The sequence below is a fragment of the Eulemur rufifrons genome, chromosome 7 (genome assembly GCF_041146395.1).
Source record: "Eulemur rufifrons isolate Redbay chromosome 7, OSU_ERuf_1, whole genome shotgun sequence".
Lineage (NCBI taxonomy): Eukaryota > Metazoa > Chordata > Mammalia > Primates > Lemuridae > Eulemur > Eulemur rufifrons.
In genome coordinates, this window is record NC_090989.1 from 198,202,376 (window position 1) to 198,224,212 (window position 21,837).

Genomic DNA, 21,837 nt, shown 5'->3' on the forward strand with positions numbered 1-21,837 from the left:
TTTTTTTTTTTTAGGTTACAAATTCAAAGGTGAGGACATTTCAGTTTAAAAGAAGTTTGTTGTTATTTTATTTTACTACGTAAGGAATCATAAGTGCTTTAATTCTTTAAGAACAAAATACTACCGTAGTATTAGGAGGCTGTTTTTATAGCATGTGAGCCACATAGACCTAGATAAATCTTCACTCAGCCCTATATGATGCGGGAATGTGAATAAAATATGCAATTACTATAACGGAAGACATCCTAAAGGAAAGAAAATTTGGCTGAGGGTTGAAGTTAGTGTCTTCATGCATATGTTTTTGAAAAGAAAACAGATTCACTCCTCAGAGTAGAAAGAACATAAATCTGTCAGGTAAAAGTTGGACAAGAAGTTAGAAATATAAATGTGATCAGGAAGACTAAATGAGGATAATGCTATTCTTTGTATTTGTTTAGTATTGGCACATAATTATATGCTCTTAGCAATAACCCTGAGATGAGTAAGGCATGATTATTATTCCTAGTTTACAGATGAAAAAGCTTAACTTGAGAGAGATTAAATGATGGGGGGGGCAGCTACCTTTTCTTGAATGTTTATTCATGTATTCATCCAACAAATATTGAGTACCTCCCGTGTGCCAGGCCTTGTAGGCTTTGGAGAAAAAGCAATTGACAAAGCAGACAAAATCTATGCCATCATGAAGCTTACATTCTTGTAGGGGAAGGCAGACAATAAATAGGATAAATAAAGAAATTATATAATACATTAGACATGTTTTCTTCACCAGTGCTATGGAGAAAAATTAAATGGGGAGTGATTTAAATTTTAAATAAAGTGTTTTGGGGAGTGTTGAAGAGGGGTGACATGGCTGACTGAGGTTCACAAGATCTCTGTGGCTGCAGTACTGAGCATAGACTGAACAATGTGTCAGGCATGGAGTTCGGTAGTCTTCACAGTGACCCAGTAGGGTAGGTAGTAGTCTCAGATATGTTAATAAGCGTATCTAAGACCACAAAGCTAGTAAGTGCCAACTACTATATTGAAAATGTGTTTGGCTTTTAAAATCTGACGTTTATACCAGCTGTATTCCTGTTTCTGTTAGGAGGGTGGAGGCTGAAAGGGGCTGTATTCCTGACATTTGTCTTTGGAACAGCAGTGAATGAAGATTTGGGTGAAGAATCAGTAAATTATGTGCACAAAGCAAAACAAATTTGTAAATCTCACTGTGGATCTCAGGATCTGCAAAGTTTCATGTGAGCAAAGGAATTATAAATGTAAATTAACAATGCAGAATCCAGTGTAGCCGATTTAAAATTCATAGAATAACAATGAAATTCCCCATTATTTAGTGTGGTATTTGTTAAATAAAATCTGTGGAAGCCCATTGATTTGGACTGAATTTCTGCACTAGTCCCCAACAATCCAAATCAGTATGAAGTGACTCATGCCATATGCCATGTAATTAAACAGAAACTTAAAAACAAAACCCAGGAAATCCCAGAACAGGCCAAACTAGGAGACTTGTAGTAACCAATCAAAAGGGACCTAGTCAAGCTGGCTGGCATAACAGGGAAATCCCCTCTGCTTAAACTCATACAGGGAAAGTAACCTGATAATAACCAATCTATCTGTACTGAGCTGTTTCCTTTTTTTCTGCTGCGAGCTGCCTTATAAAATCTGATTGTTCTGCCACACCCAACAGAGCGCCTTCCTGTTTTGTAGACTGGATGCTGTCTGGTTCATGAATTGCTAATAAAAGCCAGTTAGATCTTTAAAACCCCATGTATTGAAATTTTATTCATTGACAGGTCTTTATTGTTGAGAAGCTATATGTATAGTGGTTAAGAGCACAAACGCCAGAGCTGAACTGTGTGATTTCAAATCCTAGCTCTCTTTCTTAATAGCTGTGTGACTTTAGGCAAATTATTATCTTTCTTTGTCTTAGTTTCCTCATCTGTAAATGGGGATAATATACAGAATTAAACATATGTTTGCCATATGATCTAGCAATCATGATACTTGATATTTATTGAAATGAGCTGAAAGGTCCACACAAAAATCTGCACATGAATGTTTATGGAAACTTTATTCATCCTTGCCTAAACTTGGAAGCAACCAAGACGTGTTTCAATAGGTGAATGGATAAATTCTGATATATCTAGACTATGGAATATTATGTAGTGCCAAAAAGAAATGAGTTATCAAGCGAGGGAAAGATATGGAGGAACCTTAAATGCATAGTACTAAGTGAAAGAGCCAATTTGAAAAGGCTGCATAGTATATGATTACAACCTGTGACGTTCTGGAAAAAACAAAACCATGGAGACAATAAAAAGATCATTGGCTTCCAGGGCTTCAGGGAGAGGGAGTGTCTTAGTCTGTTTGTGTTGCTATAAAGGAAAACCTGAGGCTGGGTAATTTATAAAGAAAAGAGGTTGGCCCACAGCTCTACAGGCTGTATGAGAAGCATGGTGCTAGCATCTGCTTCTGGTGAGGGTCTCAGACTGATTCCAAGGTGGGAGGCAAAGGGGAGCAGGCATCACGTGGAGAGAGAAGCAGCAAGAGAAGGGGTGGGGGGGTACCAGACTCTTCAACAACCAGTTCTCTTGGGAACTAAGAGTGAGAACTCACTCTTCCAAGAATAGCACCAAGCCATTCATGAGGGTCCACCCCCATGATCCAGATACCTCCCACCATGCCCCACCTCCAACACCACCATGTTGGGTATCAAATTTCAACATGAGATTTGGGGGGGACAACATCCAAACTATAGCAGGGAGAGATGAATAGTTGGAGCACAGAAGATTTTTAGAGCTGTGAACCTACTCTGTATGATACTATGATGGTGGATACATGTCATTATACCTTAGTGTTCACCGTGGGGGAGGCTGTGGCAGGGACAAGGGCATTATGCGAAGCTTCTGTACCTTACCCTCAATTTTGCTGTGAATCTAAAACTGCTCTAAAAAATAGTCTATTTAAAAAACAAATGGGAATAAAAGTGGTACTAAATAGTGTATGGTAAGAATTAGATAAGATATATAAAGCACTTGGAACAGTATCTGGCATGGAGTAAGTTTACTTGATTTAGTTTACATGATTTAGTTATTATCATTATGTAATTAAGGAACATAAAAATGTTTAAATAGCTTTCATAGGTTTACTCAGGTACTTGAGTATCCCTATTCCATCCCTATTTTTTTGCCTTGCAAGCTTACGATTTTTAGCCTCAAATTCTTCCGCTATGATTGCTGTCTAGAATCTAATCTTATTGACAATATTTCTTAAAGTGTGGGCAGAGGGCTTCCTACATCAGAATGACCTGGAGTGTAAATTGGTAATACTCTTGCAGATTTACTAACTCAGATGTTTTGAGGTTGGGGCCAAGGAATTTGCATTTCCACAAGCACCCAAGGCAATACTACAGTGCCTTCCAAAGTTGGAGAGCTAGTGCTGTGAGAGTCTGTGAAGGATTATACCACTTATGACCTCCCAGGCACTGCTTAATATAGTTCCCCACAAATTCTGTCCAAAAAATACATGTCGATTTTGGCAGAACACCATGTGCCTGGAAAATAGAAGGGAAAGTAGTGACCTAAGAATTCTTCAGTCCATTTCAGAACCCAGTCTCTTGTGCGAAATGACTTTTTTATGAAGTACAACCTTCCTTATATGTCAAACTCTTCGTGACTACTCTTAGCAGTATGAGTAATAGTCCATCGATACACATAAGTTTTAAGTATATTAGGTACTAATTAGTAAGCGTATGACTAATTCTAAACAGTTGAGTCATTTTGAGGGCTTTTAAGGATAAAAGCAAACTGTAGGATAGAGTGAGCAAAATATCTGTCATTGACACCAGGAAATGAAATGAAATAATATGTGACTATGTAGTGAAATGACAGGATTATTATTCAAACCCTTCTTCTCCTCACTTTACAACCAGGGTTATGAAATGAATACAGTTGTGAATGGAGAGAATGTTTTCATAATTCTTCTTGAGGAGCTCAACCATTACTAACTACTAGCAGGAATTTTGGACAGATAATGAATAGAGTTTTTTTACAAATTCTTATAAAAATAAGAGGAAAGTAAAGTGAATACAGACTAAGAAGGGAAGGAAACAAAAAGATAGTACAGCTCTTGGTTTGCAAGTTAAAATAACAAGTAATTGTTGAATACCTATATGTCACACTTTGTGCTAGAAACACGTGCATGCATACACAATCTTCCTTCATTCTCATAACAACCTAGGAAAGTAGACACTAGGATCCTCTTTTTACAGAAGAAGAAATTGAAGCTCAGCACCGTTCATATATCTGACAATGAACAGAGTGAAGACTTAAATACACCCAACAGAACTTTTGACTCTGAAATATAGTTTAACATACCTAAACTATAATTTTCATCAGCAATTATATACAATTGGACTATAAATTAATGTTTTTATGCAAAAGCAATGCATAGTGGGCACTGTTTCAGAGTTCCCCTGGATTTGAGTTATTTGAAGATGGCCAGGGAGGATTTCTACTTCCAACCAAGATGAAAAATGAGAGACCAAATTTAGCTTCCTGTCTTAAACTAGAAAACCAGACAATATATATGCCAGACAACATACAGAAAAAATGGTTTTCACATGTTGGAAAGCAGGCAGCTCAGGACCTCCATTTCTGAGAAAATAGAAACAAGCATTGCACCAGCTGTCTCCCTGGGGGCAGTTTCCAGGGGACCCAGACAGACCCTTCCCAGAGATGTGCAGAGAGCAGAGTTCAGTGTGGCCAAGGCAGCTAGAATTTGCAGAGTAGGGTTCTGTAGAGAAGGGAGCAGCACAGGGAGCCCAAAAGTGTGCAGAGGGCCCCCAAGGCTTTGCTGGCCCGAGGTGTTGGTTGAGTACTGATCTGCCCGAACTAACTAAGGCCAGGAAAAGACACAGGAAAGAAATAGAAAAATTCCCTGGGTTCTCAGAGGACTGACAGTGGTTCCCGTTCCCAAGAGCCACAAGAGGAATGCCTAATATCCAGAGGAGCAGGTAGACTCTTCAGAAAGGTGTTACCTTAGCAGTGGGTCTAAATTAGCCTAAAGGCTGCTCAGGAGCTGCCTTAACAAAATTTAAAAAACAGACCTTGAAAGGATCCGACTGATTATTAACTAGTCTAATAAGACAGGAAAAAGGAGTTAGTAGTTGAGACCTGTTAAATTATGGGGATTTCCTTGAGCAAGGTAGACTGAAAAGAATTAAGTAAGGTAAAAAGAAAGAATGTTACCACCGGTGTTTGGGCAAAGAGGATGGCTGTTTAATTTGTAAAGCGGTGAAACTGAGGCAACTAGATTTTTAGATGAAGGCAGGTGATTGGCAACGGCAAGAAGAATGAACAAAAGAATCTTTACAAATACTCTTGAGGAGTATACAGATACAGTTAGAGCTGATTTTATATTATAACTCTTAGACTTTGAGAATAGTCTCCATTTCTCAAACTAATGTTTTATTATGTAGCTCAGACCTTTGAAAATTGGCAGTTTAACTGTAAGCATATATAGTAACATGGGTAATTAGACCATTAAAGAAAATTTTCCATTCTTTTACTTTTTACTAGGATGGAAGAATTATTTTTTTCATAAAAAGCATTCATTCATGTTGTTTAGTAGAAACATAGTATTGAAGCTTCACAAATGTAGATAATTTACACATAAAGAATTTTTTTCCTCTTTTTAAAGACTAATTTTGTAATAACATTAGGAAATACATGACATTCTTTGAGGGTGGACCATCGTTAAATATGTAAATTAACTATTAAATTTTAGCAATATTATTGCCAACCTGCAACAAAAGGACAATATATATCACCTCAAAGTCAGAGACATTCAATTGGTATTTACATTTTAAATTGGAGAAGCCCTTTCTTATTGTATGTGGCACTAGGGCCAGAAAAGTTAAAAGAAAAATCTTACGGGTTGGACTACATGGAAAAGTAAGACTGCTAGTCATAACATAACGTAATTAAGACATGATAAACTGATTTAAAAAAAAGGTTTGCAATATATATGATGAAAAATTGACATAAATGATGTCGATATTATATGGTGACATAAGAAACAAAGTGTATGATGAAGGAAGGGGCAAATACCGCAGCAGGAAAAAGGACAGAGCTCTGAAGCAGGCACTTTATTAATAAGAAATTCCTAAGAAAAACCTCTGAAAACCTATACTACTAAGTAAAGAAATGCAGAATAAAACAATAAGAGGTAATTCTGTTAAGAAGATTTAAAATGCCCAGCATTAGTGAGGGAGAGAGAAAAGACACACCTTTTAATAAGTTGTAAATTGGTCTAATCTTTCTGTGGGGCACAGTGGATTGGTGTAAGAACACCAGCTTTGTAGGCTAGATTCACGTGATCTCAGACAAGGTTTCCCATCTAAGAAAATGGAGATAATCATAGTGCATACCTTACAGAGTGATTCTATGAGAATGATAGGAATTTTGTAAAGTAAAGCACTTAATGTAAATCATGGTACACGTGCACAGTCAATTTTAGCTGCTGAAGGAAACTAATCAAGGGGAGTGGAAAAGGGCTGCTCCCAATACACAGCCTTGTATAATTTCAGAACACCAAAGTAAAAGATCCTACCTGAAAAGTTTACCTGTTACAAGTCTCAGATTGACATCAAATTTCTCATCAGCAATATTGTTTGCTAGAACGCAGTAGAACAATACTTTCAAAATTCTGATATGGCATGGCTTTCAACCTAGAATTCTGTAAGTAGCCAAATTATCAGCTGAGTATGTGGATAAAATAAAGATATTTTCAGAATGAAAAGACTTAGAAAGTTTAACTTCCATTCACTCTTTATGAAAAAAAAAAATTACTTGAAAATCAATCAGCAAGCCAAAGCAGAATCCAAGAAACAAGAGGGCCTCAACTCAGGGGTGCAATTAAAAGAAACCCCAGGCTGACAGCCATGTAGTAGGCCTAGGAAACTTTGGCCCTCATTAGAGTAGGAATTCAAAGCTCTCAGGAAAAAAATCTTCAAAAAGCAGATAGATAAAAATTTAGTGAAGATTTATGTTACTTTTGTCAGTAAGAAAAAAGCGATTAAAAACCAGAGGGAAGTCTGTATCAGAAATGTATTGTCCAAATTTGCAGCAAAAGAAAATATGCCTTTGTTTTAAGCACCTGGTGGAATGAAAGAAAAGATAATCCATTTGATACTGATGCTTGGAATGTTTTACTTTGAGCAGCACAGATTTGGCGATACCAGATTATACTTCTTTCTTTATTATATGGATCCAAGTGTAATACTTGGTTTAAAAAAAAGTGTGTGTATAATATATAATATAATTATATATAATAATTACATTGTGTTATGTCTCACATTTTAGAATAAGCCTATAGACAAGCATGAGAAAATTATAGATTTATTTAACTGAAACTTAAAAGTTAAAAATCTTAATATAAAAGAAATGGGCAGAACGTGAAAGTAGAGGGGAAGAGAGAATGGGCAGTAGTACAGGTAAACTAATTTACTTATTTTACAAAGAAGGAATCAAGATACTATTGAAAGTTGATAGAATAAAAGATGGCTAAAGGATGTTAACCTTTTAAAATTTAAAATGTGCAAAGATAATCCAAATTTAAAATTGCAAAATGATCAGAAGACTCTAAAATATTGTGTTGTATTAAATGGGGGAAGGTTTGACATGGTGCAAGGTAGGGTGTAAGAGCCAATTTCCTCATCTTTTATACCTGGATTTCAATACTGTGGTTTAAAGATGGTAGCATAAGGACCAGAGATCTAAGTGTAAGGATTACCCCCTAGAATAACTAAAGGGAACATTTAAATTGTTTACCTCTGAGGAATAAGAATTGGCTTGGGGGATAGGAGGTAGAGACTTTCACTTTTCATTCTGTACTGCTTATTCACTTTAAACTTTTATGTATGTTTAATTATCTTTAGTGAGTATCTATTTTTTAACCTCAAAATATATTACAAATCAATTTTGGGCCAACTTTTTTCTTTGACTGTTGATATATCCTGATGTGTTTTGAGACTGCTGAAAATACTGATGTGATCATAGGCCACATATACTATTCAGACAAGGGAGGTGACTGTTTTTGTTTTATTTTTGATTATCAGACCACCTCTGGGGAATAGACTTTAGTTCTGGGCACTAGAATATTAATAACCATAGAGTGTAAATAGAAAAGGACACCAAAATGGTGAGGTGGTCTAGCACCATTTGAAGAAGGGTAAAGGGAACTGCTGATGTATCATATGGGAAAATAGAAATTAGAGTGAAGGGAACATGATCATCAGCTTTACATGGAAAAAGGATGTATTGTTATGTGTGTACAGAAATAGGACCAGTGGGTAGAAATTACAGAGAGGCAGCATTATAAAGAGCTTTCTAACTATCAGAGCTGTGTAATGATGTCACTGTTACTGTTCAAACAATGATATTGTAGAGAGTATGCTCACGTTTGGTTAGAATTCTGCTAGAGCAGCAGTCCCCACCTTTTTGGCACCAGGGACCACTTTCATGGAAGACAATTTTTCCACAGACCCAGGGAAGGTATTGGGGGAATGGTTTGGGGATGATTCAAGCAATTACATTTATTGTGCAGTCAAACCTCTCTGCTAATGATAGATAATCTGTATTTGCAGCCGCTCCCCAGCATCACCGCCTCAGCTCCACCTCAGAGCATCAGGCATTAGATTCTCATAAGGAGCCCAACCTAGATCCCTCCATGCACAGTTTAGAGTAGGGTTCATGCTCCTCTGAGAATCTAATGTCCCCACTGATCTGACGGGAGGCGGAGCTTATGTGGTGATACAAGTGATGGGGAGCATCTGTAAATGCAGGCTGCAGTACTAGAGGACTTCTGAGGTTCCTTACAACTTTGAGTTTCTGAGGGGATAGTTAGAAAGAAATTTTTAAGATAGTTCATAATCATACTTGTACTCTTTGTGACCCAAAAAGGTATGATTAATTCTCACACTTTTTTAATAGGCTTTAGGAGATAGAGATAAATAAGACATGAATAGATCCAAGGAACTCAATCTAGTTGGTCCATTTCAGTTCAGCAGATATGTCATGACTATGTCCCATACAGGCCTTCCTCTTCTCTAGAGACATAAACATGAACCAATCATGGCTCCTCCTCTCCTGACCCCATGGTTTACAGGGGAAATGGTAAAGTAGACTTGTTTCATTACGTTGCAGCTGAAGAGTGAAGGGTGGGAATAGGGAAAACTTCACAAAGAAATTGATGACTGGTCTGAGCTTGTCATCAACACGCTGTCACTTTACATGCTGGAACATCTGGGACAAAGCAGGAACTTTCTCTGGGACATGGTTCATAACTTCTCAGTTGCTCCAAAATTTTTAATTCTAATATGGTGTTAATTGTTTTCCTTGACAAAGTATGTTTTTAGAAAATAGTCCAGATTATGAAAAATAACATGGTAAAAATGTTTCCTCTAAGTCTAATCTTAGTGGATATCCTTTCAAATTAAGTTTTTGCTAATGAGTGTCTTGGAACAGCTGTTCCATTAGTCCTTTTACTTCATGTCTTTATGTAACATTTATTTGAAATGTTATGGACATTGATAAAATTTTTTATTAATTAGTATGACACCCAGTTTGTGGCATTACTAATATTTCAGGAAGCGTTCTTTCTTATTTCATTTTAAATCACCCCTGTGATTTTAATTCTTATATTTCTTTTGAGGGAATACAGATTCATCAAATAGGACATTAGATTTTAAATTTTGTGCCTTTTGAGCATATAAAAATTGATTTTAGAAGTAAAATTTTAGTGAACTTGAAATTCTGAAAGAATCACTGAGATTTGTGAAGTGACTTTTTTCTCACAGTAATAAAATGCTCCAATGAAAAATATTAATTAGGGCTGAATATAATTATCACTATTAATTTATTGGTATAAGAAGTTTCAACAAGTTTTTAAGTCCTTTTAAAAAATTCATAACCATTTATTAAGCTAATAAAATTACAGTGTTTGACCTCCCAGTCATTAATGCTGAAATATTAAACATTATTTTGCAAAGAAAAATATTAAAATTATCATTTAGAAAAAAACCTTAGAATTCTCTTGTATGGTGGTCAACTCCATAAACTTTTCTGGGTTATGTGCTTGCATCTTATGAAAATAATTTTGTAGTTTATAAAATTCCACAACTCATTTTTCTTTGTTTTCATCAGTATGTCAATTGAGGTACAGTTAGTCTGTGACTATGGAGTTAAATTACACATTTGTTTTTCTGGAAGCTCAAAAATGTTGACATCATCTTTCTTAGGATTTCTGTCATTTGCAACTGTGCACTAGTCGGAAAAAAAACGAACTTGAAACCGAAAGATGGGATTAACTGCCACCATGCCACTTAGTGTGCATGTTAAGTGTACTGAAACGACTTCTACAGCTTTAAGAGGGGACAATAGCTATTTTGTACAGTTTTTGTTAGAAAAAAGTGATTTAATATTTGTGTCTAGCACATAGTAAAAACTTAAGAGAGGTGATAATTTTGGGGTTTTGACAAATAAAAAGATTTAATTAACTTTCCTCAATGGAAACTGTACCAATTGGGCAATATAGCACTCACTTAGCCATATAATTTAGCATGAGCTTGATGGAGACTGTTAAGTACAGATTAATGTCCTATAAATGCAGTAAGATAAAAAGAATCAGGGGAAATTAATTTTAATAATGTATTTATTTAACCTAATATATCAAAAAATCATTATTTCAATGTGTATTCAATGTAAAAAATTATTAGTGAGATATTTGACATTCTTTTTTTTTGGACATTGTCTTCAGAATCTTGTGTGTATTTTATACTTACAGTGCGTCTCAACCTGGACTAGCCACATTTCAGGTATCAGTCGCCACATAGCTAATGACTGCCATATTGGACAGCAAAGGTCTAGCACATTATGAGTGATTAGTAAATGAATATCCCAGGGCAAAATTTCAAAAAATAATTTTTTTCCAACAGACTACCATGGCTGCAGGAGTTTTGCCTCAGGATGAACAACCATATTCTACTTTGGTGATTAACAGCGGACATGCTGCAGACATGAAAGGTAGTATCTCTTTAGTGTACTTTTTGTCTCTCTGTGCAAAGTAATTAACTAGTATGAATTACTTTTAATAACACTGTTACTAATTATTAAAAGTAGTTATGTGAATGGAAATTAAAGAAAAGGCTCTTGTCTTCATATTGGAGACCCAAGTTGCAGGCATTACTTACGGCCCTTTGTTTATTTCTGCCTTACCGTTTTTGGCCTGTTGGAATTCCTGTTTGACATCCTGAATAATGATCTTGGCTTTTTAAGAAGGAGTGTTCCAAACAATGTTTGTCTCCTGGGTTATAATCGCAGACTGAGATTATGCATTTGTTCCTATCATGAAACATCCACTTGTGAATCAAGCTTTCGTTTCTTTCGTCTTTCCTTACTTACGAGTGTCACTAATGAAGCACATTCAGAAGCATTCTAGCCCTACTGCTCCCAGTGTTTTTTCTCCTATCCCTTTTTGGTTTTTATATGGCACCCCAGGCAAGGACAAGTACTGTGACTTGAACTCTTACTTACAGCCATACTGGCCCCTCACTCTTTCTGTCGAAAGCTCTGAGCTGGGAGGCACTCTGATTCTGCTTTGATGTTGTTAGTCTTGCTGCCACCACCAGCAATTAACCAAGAGAGATGTTGAGTAATTTCTCCTGGCAGTATTTTCTAACTCCCCTCTCTGGGTTTTGCCCAAGTTCACTTTAGCCCTACTGTATAGGAAGCTTTGGAGGATTTGGTCCCTTAGTGTGGATTAGATGATAGAAGAAAGAGTAAAGGAGTAAGGGTCTACCTAAAAAGGTATTGAGTTCAGCACTTGCTGGGAACAGTCAGTTCTCTAAGTTGATTGAGTTCTTGTTGGACTCTGACCATGCCACCAGGGGGAGTTCTCTTTCATCAAGAAAATCCATGTTTCCTGCTTCTGATCTTGTCTAAACTCCAGATCCTTGTAGACCCTCCTTCATCCTTCTTTGCTGTGTCCAACTCTAGAGGTGCTAACCCTACTGGTAACTACCATTTGTGGACAGCTTCTGTGTGCCAGACTTACTCTGTGTTAGTTTTCCTGGTCTTAGAAAGAAGTGCTGTCTAAAATAAACACAATAATGATGTCTCCTGGCAGCTTCCCTTATAAAATAATGTTATTCCCCCCTAAGTAACTCTCCAGCTAACAAATCTAAGAGTCAGACGAACCTTTTTCCCTATTCTTTCTTCTGTCCAGTCTACAGTCCTCCGCTCTACCAGCTGAGCTATCAAAGGGTGCGCTATTCTTTCTTCTGTTGGAATATTACCTCTTAGTTGGTGTTTCTCAATGGGGTTCTATTGGCTTTTGGAATGGGACAACTCTTCATTGTACAGGAGAGCCCAGAGCACTTGCAGACATTTACCATCCCTGGCCTACCCACTAAATTCAGTAGTATCCCCAGCTTCCAGTGACAATGAAAAAAACCCTGCATATTTCCAAAGACCCCCAGGAAGGTTATACCACCTCTGTTGTGATCCACTAGGTAAGCTGATTTTTACCTTTCTAAAACACTTTTTTAATTAAATTTTCCTTTTGATATAAATGTAGCTAATTTTTAATTAGGAAAAAATCTGGAAAAATGAAATTTACTTCATATCTAACTTTATTAAAGTATATCTCATATAAAGGTAGTCAGTTATACCTTGTTAGGTTTGGGAATGGGAAGAATTTTTTAAATATTAGCTAATGAATTATAGGAAATTTTAATAGGGGGGTACATAAAGTATTTAATTTATTTTTAAAGGAAAATAGAAACTCATCAAGAACTAGCTTTGCAGTGAGACAGACCTAGATTTAAATCTTGGTTATACTGCTTTAAAAAAACTTTTATTACGGAAAATATCAAACATTTACAAAAGTATATAGAATAAAATAAAGATCCCCATATATGTATCATCCCCCATGTTATGCACCACCCCCATGTATGCACCATTGCTCAGATATGTACCATCACACAGCGTTAACAATTTCAGTCATTCACTGCCTCTGCCCAGTTCCCTGCATCCATATTACTCTGAAACAAACTCAAGGCATCACATCATTTTATTCATTAAATAACCACATCATATTACCATACCTAAAATAATTAATAATAATTGTTTATATCAAATACCTAAATAGTGTTACAATTTCTAATTATCTCATAGATATATTTCATAGATATATTTACATGTAACATTTATATATATATTTGTTTGAATTGGGATCCAAAAAGGTCAATACATTGTAATTGGTTGCTGTGTATCTGAAATCTCTTTTAAACTTGAGTTTCTGTCTGTCTCTTTTTCCTTACAGTTTATTTGTTGAAGAAATCCAGGTTTTTTGCCCTGTAGAGATTGCCACAGCCTATATTTTGCTGATTATATCTACATAGTATTTCCTATAAATCGGTAAATGGATGTAGAGCCCAGTCAGATTATTTTTTTTTAATTGGCAAGAATATTTCTTGGGTGATGCTCAGGATCCTCCCTCAGGATGCCCAGGCTGTCTAGTTGTCTTGCTTTTTGTCATGTTAATTTTTTTATTTTGAAATAATTTCAAACTTACAGAAAAATTGTAAGAAAAGCACACAAAAAACCTCGTATATACTATTCACTCAGAGACTCTCACTCAAGTTTTGTCAACTGTTCCAGTAATACCCTTTCTTGACCTTTATGATCTTCAGATTTTTTTTTAAGATTACAGGCTAGTTATTTTGTAGCATGTTCCTCAATTTGGGTTTGTCTGCCGTTTCCTCATGCTAAGATTGAGATTATGCATTTTTGGTTGAAACCGCATAAAAGTAATTCTATACTTTTCTCACTGCATCTCATCAGGTAGCATGAGATGTTGTTTTGCTCCATTACTAGTGATGTTAAATTTGATCACATCATTAAAGTGGTGTCTGCAGGATTTATTCATGATAAATTATTTTCCATTTATAATTAACATTTTATGGAGAGATGCTTTGAGACTATATAAATATCCTCATCCAACTGTTGCCCAGCAGTTTTAGCATCCATTGCTGTTTCTTGCCTGAATTATTAGTATGATAGATAACCAAATGGAGATTTTCTAATTCCATCATTCATACTGTATTTATTAGTTGACCTTCTACTGTAAGGAAGAATTTCTCTTCTCATTTATTCATTCAATTATCGTTTTTTTAAATTTTTTGTTAAAATTTTCTGTAGAGACAGAGTCTCACTATGTTGCCCAGACAGGTCTTGAACTCCTAGGCTCAAGCAGTCCTCCTGTCTTGGCCTCCCAAAGTGCTGGGATTACAGGTGTGAGCCATCTCACCCAGCCTTGATTATTTATTTATTCAGCATGAATTCAATGGAGTGTAATCTTATACTGTCACTTATTTTGATGCTTCAGTTGTCTTATATTTGGCCGGCTATTTCCAATGTCCCTTTGACATGTCCACACCATTCCTGCATTCCTCTAGCACAGCAAGATCTTCCAGCTCATCTTATTCTTTCTCTGACCTGGCCCTGAAACCAGCCATTTTTCCAAGGAGTTGTGGTTCCCAACTCTGCCTGACCGTTACCCAACTCAGCTCTTTTCTTCACTTGAGGCTCATACCCTGCCAGGCCCTATACCATACACCCTACTAGTTGCCTTCCCTGCCTTGGCCCTGACCTCTCTTAGATGATCCTTGCCTGCACTTGCTTAGTTGGGTAACGGTCAGGCAGAGTTGGGAGACTGATTGAGAAAAGGAGGGCTGAATAAATAAGTAAATATACTAGGGACAATAAGAACCAAGTTTCTCATTCTTGGAGGAGAGAATTATAAAAAACAGAAAAGCTATAATGGTATAATGTTGGATTAGAATTGGAAGTAACAATGTGAACTCACGGTTTTCAATGTATATAGATAGAAACAGAAATAAACAGGTGACCCGTGAACAACACGGGTTTGAACTGTGCAGATCCATGAGTTTCTAAAGGCTGACTACAGAAGTAAAAGTGGGTAGGTACATATGTATATGTATGAACACATATTTCCTAGATTTGTCCCCTGAGAGGGCTTGGCAACCACTCATTGCGCCAGTAGTGAGCATGCCCAGATCTTGGTTTCTATGTACCATTTTCCACTAAAAGGAACCACAACTCCTTGGTTCTACCAAGCCAGTATCATCTTGATACCAAAGCCAGGAAACGACACAACAAAAAAAGAAAACTACAGACCAATATCCCTTATGAATATACATGTAAAAATCCTCAATAAAATACTAGCAAACCAAATTCAACAGCACATCAAAAAAATAATCCAGCAATCTCTTCAAATCACTTATAGGTTTAATTCTTACCTGCATGTGAATGTACAATTATCTCAATACTTTGATTAAAGATGTATATATAATCAAGGAAAAAAGATGATTATATATACATGGTATGATTTTTATTTTTTTGAATTTGTTGAGTCCTGTTTTGTCCTGAGATATGATCATTCTTGGAGAATGTACCATGTGCTGCTGAAAAGAATGTGTATTTTGTAGCTGTAGGGTAGAATGTTCTTTAAATGTCTGTTAGATCCATTTGATTTAGAGTTTGGTTTAAGTCCATTGTTGGTTTATTTATTTTCTGCTTTGATGATTTGTCAAGCTCTGACGGTGGGGTGTTGAGGCCCCCAGCAATTACAATGGTGCTATTTCTTTCTTTGCTTAGCTCTAGTAAAATTTGCTTTATGTATCTGGGAGCTCCTATGTTGTGTGCATATATATTTAGGATTGCTATGTCTTCTTGTTGAATTGCCCCTTTGACCATTATATAATGACCCTCTTTGTCTTTCTTTACCTTTGTTGGTTTAAAATCAATTTTATCTAATATAAGAATGGCTACACCTGCTCTTTTTTATTTCCATTTGCATGGAATATTTTTTTCCATCCTTTCACGTTGAGTCTATGTGCATCCTTATGGTTTAGATGTGTTTCCTGGAGACAGAAGATACTTGGGTTGTGTTTTTTCATCTGCTCAGCCAGCCTATGTCCTTTGAGAGGAGCATTCAGTCCATTAACATTCATTGATAGCATTGACATGTGGGATGTTAGTCTGTTCATCCTGTAAGGTACTCCCTTTTTGCTTTGTTTTACCTCTTGTTCCATTGTTCTGTAAGAGTTGTGAGTTTTGGGCTTTTTAAAGGTGAATTTACACTGGTAGGAATCTTGTGCTGATTTGTGTATACTGCTCTTCTGAGTATTTCATGCAGAACAGATCTGGTCATGACAAACTCCCTCAGTGTTTGCTCGTCTGGCAAAGACTTAATTTCTCCATCTATTGTGAAACTAAGTCTTGCAGGATACGAAATTCTAGACTGGGAGTTGTTCTGTTTAGGTCAATCCCTTTTGGCTTGTAATGTTTCCACTGAAAAGTCTGCAGTTAGCCTGATGGCTTTTCCTTTGTAGATTATTTAATCCTTTCATCTATCTGCTTGCAGAATTTTCTCCTTCATTTTCACTTTGGCCAGGTTTATTACTATGTGTCTTGGAGATAGCCTGTTTGCTATGAATATTCCTAGTGTTCAATGTCCTTTTTGTATCTGTATGTCTGAATTTCTGGCAATACCAGGGAAGTTTTCTCAATAATTTTCTCAAATAAGTTTTCCATCTTTTTAGCTCTTTATTCTTTGCCCTCAGGGATACCTATAATTTGAATGTTAGTTTGCTTCACATAGTCTCATATCTCTCAGTGATTGCTCAGACTTTTTTATACTCTTCTTTGCCTCTTTGAATGGATTATCTTGAAAGCGTTGTATTCAAGCTCTGAGAGTCTTTGTTCTCCTTGATTTAGCCTGTTGTTAAAACTGTCTGCTGTGTTTTGAAATTCCCTAAATGACTCTTTCATTTCTTTAAGTTGTATTATATCCTTTCTTATGTTGTCTAGCTCTCTAGTAACTTTTTCATTTTTTCGTTGATTTCCTGAAATTTCTTTTTTGGCTTCTTTTTGTTGGTTTTCAACTTTCTCTTCAATTCCATTCATCTTATTTGTCATACATATTCTGAATTCCATTTCTGTCATTTTGGCAATTTCCTTGTGGGTAGTGCCCACTACTATAGCTCCATTGTGTTCCCTTGTGGGTGTCAAGCTATTTTGTTTTTTTCATGTTTCCAGGGTTCTTTTGCTAGTTTCTTTTCATCTTCTCTCATCTCTGTGTTAATAGAATTGCAAAGCATCTGTTTCCTTTGCTGGAGACTCTCTCAAACCTAGTCTAGGAATGACAGCTCCTCAGGGATGGGGCTTCTTGAGTGAAGTGTTGGACCTCAGGGAGGTTCTTCCAGCCCAGCGGTAGTGGTGGGGACTCAGTAGTGGGGTCTTGGGGACCTGGCACAACCCTGGAGTCTCAGGGGTAGAATCGCAGGCCCAATGGGGCCCAGGAGCTACAGGGGCAGAGCCTTGGACTCAGGCACAGCAAGAGCTTCCCAACTGGCTCAGAGCTGCCCATATGAGGGGCTGTTCCCCCAGCGTGGGGACTGCTGATGCCCAATTGCACAGTCAGGGTTTTTGTCTCAGCAGCCCAGGGTCTACATAGGCGGGCCGGAGCTGATGGTCAGCCAAGGTTCTCTCCCCACACCTAGGACCCACTGAGGCATTTGCCCCAGGCTTCCCAAGTGCTGCCTGTTGCCTCTGAGGCTCCTCCTCAGAGGAGGAAGAGGTATGCTTGGTCCCCAGTCACAGGACATGACAGAGGAGCATCTGTTCCCTCCCTGGCCCAGAGCGGGTGATGCAAAGGCTACTGCTGTAAGGCTCTGGGTCCCAAGCAGACGTGGCTCTGTGCACCAGAGCGATCAGGATGTCATCAGTTGCAGAAATCTGGGATTGGCGGGCACTAGATCTCTGATGCACCTGCTCTCCAGTGGAATGTCTCTCCACAGACTCTGAGCAGCTCCCCAGTCAGCCCAGAGGTCTGCAGTGGAAGAGGGAGACCCCCCACAGATTGAGCTGCCTGGAACTTTTGTTTCTCTCCCCAAAAACAGTATCCCCTTGGCTTGCCTCTGTTCTGCTGTCTTCACGTCTTCCTAGCAGTGTGAATTGTATTGTGATCCCCAGCTTAATCTCTGGGATGGTGGATGATGCTTGTGAATAAGAATCAGCCACACCCTATTTGCTTGAGTTGGTAGATATTATAATGAAGTATAGAGTTGTTCTCCCTGTTAGTGGTTGATGCCTGAGGAAAGAGCCAACTGCTGAGATGTTCTCTTGTGCCTGTGGTAAACTCTAGTCCTTCAGGTGGGGTACTTGAATGCCCCAGGCTTTGGGAGGAGCCTTGTAGTTCCCAAGGGGTTGCATGATTTCCACCACAGCAGAGATGGGTAGAGGAGTGAGGTTGGGCATGGTTAGGTTGTGGGAGCCTGGAAGGCTTTGCAAAGCCTCAGCAGGGCTTAGAGGTTTTTTTTCTCCCTTCTAGGGGGAGACGCTGGGAGCAAGGTTAAGGCAGGCTCTCCAGACCAGAAAGCCTGCTCCTGAAGGAGCTGTAATTCCCCAACAACCCAGGAGTGTGCACTCTGTTGCTGTGGTGCCATGGTGCGAGATCTTCCCCATTGGGGAACATCCCTAGTCTAACAGCTACAGCACTGCTTTGAGCCTCAGCAGGGCTCCAAAGTTGTTTTCTGGGCTGCTAGGGAAAAGCTACTGTGAGGAGGTTAAGGCAGGTTCTCCAGACCAGGAAGGCTGCTCGTGAGGGCAGGGCCACAATTCATGGATAGCCCAGGTGCCTGAACATACCGAGCTTGGTTGCAGTGGTGCTAAGGGCTGAGATCTTCCCTGTCCTAGTCCAACAGTGGCTTGGGCCGGGATGGGCAGGCTCCCAAATCCTTGCATCTCAGACCCACACATTATTCTCCTGTCAGTTCCACCCACGTGGGCTCCCTCACCTCCCGAGTCCAGCTCTCAAGCCTCCCCCGCCCTGTGTCCCCTAGCAATGCGCTTGAGTCCTGGGAGCATGGGATCCGGCCTGCATGTGTGACCCACTGGCGTATGTCTCTGAGAAACACCAGCAGCCAGGGAGCTCCCAAATCAGGCATCCCAGGTCCACTGCAGGTCCTCAACGGGAAAGGCGTGGGCCCCACTCTCTGTGGGAACCTCAGGCTGGAGCACATGCCAGCTGGAAAGAGGAGGCTGCCCACCAAATTCTCAACTTAAACTGCTCTCCAGGTTGCAGTGGGTTGAGGAGGGGCAGGGAATGATGAGAGTGTGAATGGGAGAATGTAGAGCTTCCTGTTTATCCCTCTAACACCATCTAATGGGAGAAGTAGAGTCCACTTTCTCTTCTGCAGAGCAGGAGCATTTGGTAGATGATCAGATCCCTGTTCATCCCCTCTGAAACTGTGGGGTGGAAGATGATGTGGCATTTTTATTGGTGTTTTACTGGAGTAGCATGGATATTGCCAAACATATTTTCAGGGAACAGTCTTTTCTTACAGTTTGTTCTGGGTTGAAGGCTTCTGCAGCACCCTGTTTGGGATATATGGGAAACAAAAAGGAATCTCAGGGAGCTCACAACCATATCTTTCCTCAAGTCTTGAGGTCCCTAGACAGCTCCCCCACTCAGAGTCTTCCTGTGTTTGTTTGCTCTATTGTGTCCAAAAGCTTTTTAGTTGTAAGATGTAGAAACTAGGAGAAATAAGGCTACTCTATCTTGACAGAACCAGAAGTCTGCCTAGTGACATTTGATTTATCTCTTAAAGGGAGCACAGGAGGAAGGGAAAATTCCATTTAACTTCTTTGAGATGTAATTCACCCATTTAAAATATCAATCCAAAGTTTTTAGTATATTCACAGAGCTAGGCAACCAACATAATAATCAATTTTAGAGCATTATTATCACCCCAGAAAGAAACCCTGTACTCTTTAGCAATCTCCAGCCCCCATTCATCCTCCCCTTCACCACTAGCCCCAGGAACCACCAGTCTAATTTCTGTCTCTGCAGATTTCCTTTTTCTGGACATTTCATTTAAATGGAATCACACAATATATGGTCTTTTTTGATTGGCTTTTTTCACTTAGCGTAGTGTTTTCAAGGTTCATTCATGTTGTGGCATGTGTCAGTGCTTCTTCCTTTTTATGATTGAATTATTTTCCATTGTATAGATATACCACATTCTTGTGTATCCATTCATCAGGTGATGGGCATTTGAGTTGTTTTCACTTTTTGGCTATTAAGAGTAATACTGTTTTGAAAATTTGTGTGTAAGTTTTTGTGTGAACATATGTTTTCATTTTTCTTGGGCATATACCTAGGAGAAGAAGGCTGAGTCATATGGTAATTCTTTGTTTAATCATTTGAGTAACTGCCAGACTGTTTTCTAAAGTGTTTGCTCCATTTTACATACCCACCAGCAGTGTATGAGGGCTCTCATTTCTTTACATTTTCACTGATACTTGTTATTATCTGACTTTTTGATTATAACCATCCTAGTAGGTGTGAAGTAGTATCTCATTGTGGTTTTAATATGCATTTCCCTAAGGACTAGGAAGGTGAGCCTCTTTACATGTGTTTATTGACCATTACTATATCTTTTTTGGAGAAATTCCCATTCAAATCACTTGCGCATTTATTATTGTTGAGATATAATTCAAATACCATAAAATTCACCCTTTTAAAGTAGTTAGTGCTTTTACCAGTATACACAAGGCTGTGCAATCATCCCCACTATCTAAATTGAGAACATTTTCATCAGACCAAAAAGAAATCTTGTACCAATTATTAGTTAAGAAAAAAGAATAGAAAAGAATAAACAAACTCAGTTTCTCATACTGTACTCTCACACCATGTTTCTGATGCCAGATGTATGCGGCGGGGAGGAGGTTGTTCCCCCCACACCAAGCAAGCAGTCAATTGTGCAGCAGACACCAACTGCATATCTTCCAATTCAATTCCAACACTATCTACTTAGAGGTAGCGTCAGATCCCACAGGTCGAGGGCTCAGTCCCACAAGACTGCCCCACCGCACCTCCATTTTTGATACCAATAGCAAGCCCTAGGTTGTTTTACCTGTGCTTCTGACCTACTGGCTATAAATCAGTGTTCCCACAACCCCCTCCTTGGGTTTGATTAATTTGCTGGAGCAGCTCACAGGATTCAGGAAAACACTTATATTTATCAGCTTATTATAAAGGCTGTTACAAAGGATACAAATGAAGAGATGCATAGAGTGAAGTAGGGAAAAAGGGGCACAGAGCTTCCGTGCCCTCTCTGGGCACACCACACCCTCCAGCAACCTCCACATGCTCAGCATCTGGAAGTTCTTTAAACTCTGTCCTTTTGGGTTTTTATGGAGACTTCATTATGTAGGCATGATTGATTAAACCATTATCCATTGATGATCAACTTAACCTTCAGCCCCTTTCCCCTCCCCAGAGGTTGGGAGTTGGTGAAAGTCCCAACTCTCTAATCCTGCCTTGGTCTTTCTGATGACCAGCCCCTATCCTGAAGCTACCTAAGGGCTGTCAGCTGCCAGTCAATTCATTAGCATACGAAAAGATACTTGTTATGGAAGATTCCAAGGATTTTAGAAGTTGTATGTCAGAAGCAGGGACAAAAACCAGATAGATAATATTTCACAATATCATAGCAGTTAATTCCCATTCCACCCTCTTCCTAGTCTCTGGAAGTCAGTAGTGTACTTTCTGTCCCTATGGATTTACCTCTTCAGGATATTTAATATAAATACATACTGTCTTCTATAATTTACCAGTGTCCTTTCTTTCATGAAGATTCACATTAGTCTTGGGTAACTTGCTTTTAACCCGAAGGACTTCCTTTAGTAT

The 21,837-nt window shown here is 38.4% G+C and overlaps 1 protein-coding gene across 2 annotated transcripts in view; it reads left to right on the forward strand.

Annotated features, from left to right (window-relative positions):
- The window catches only part of PTPDC1 (protein tyrosine phosphatase domain containing 1), a 61,420-nt gene that overhangs the window by 16,449 nt on the left and 23,134 nt on the right, over positions 1–21,837 (forward strand). For both annotated transcript variants that reach the window (XM_069473997.1, XM_069473998.1), the window contains exon 2: positions 10,994–11,081. In XM_069473997.1, coding sequence (XP_069330098.1) covers positions 11,000–11,081 — 82 coding nt within the window. In that variant the 5' untranslated portion in view covers positions 10,994–10,999. The remainder of the gene's footprint in view (positions 1–10,993; positions 11,082–21,837) is intronic.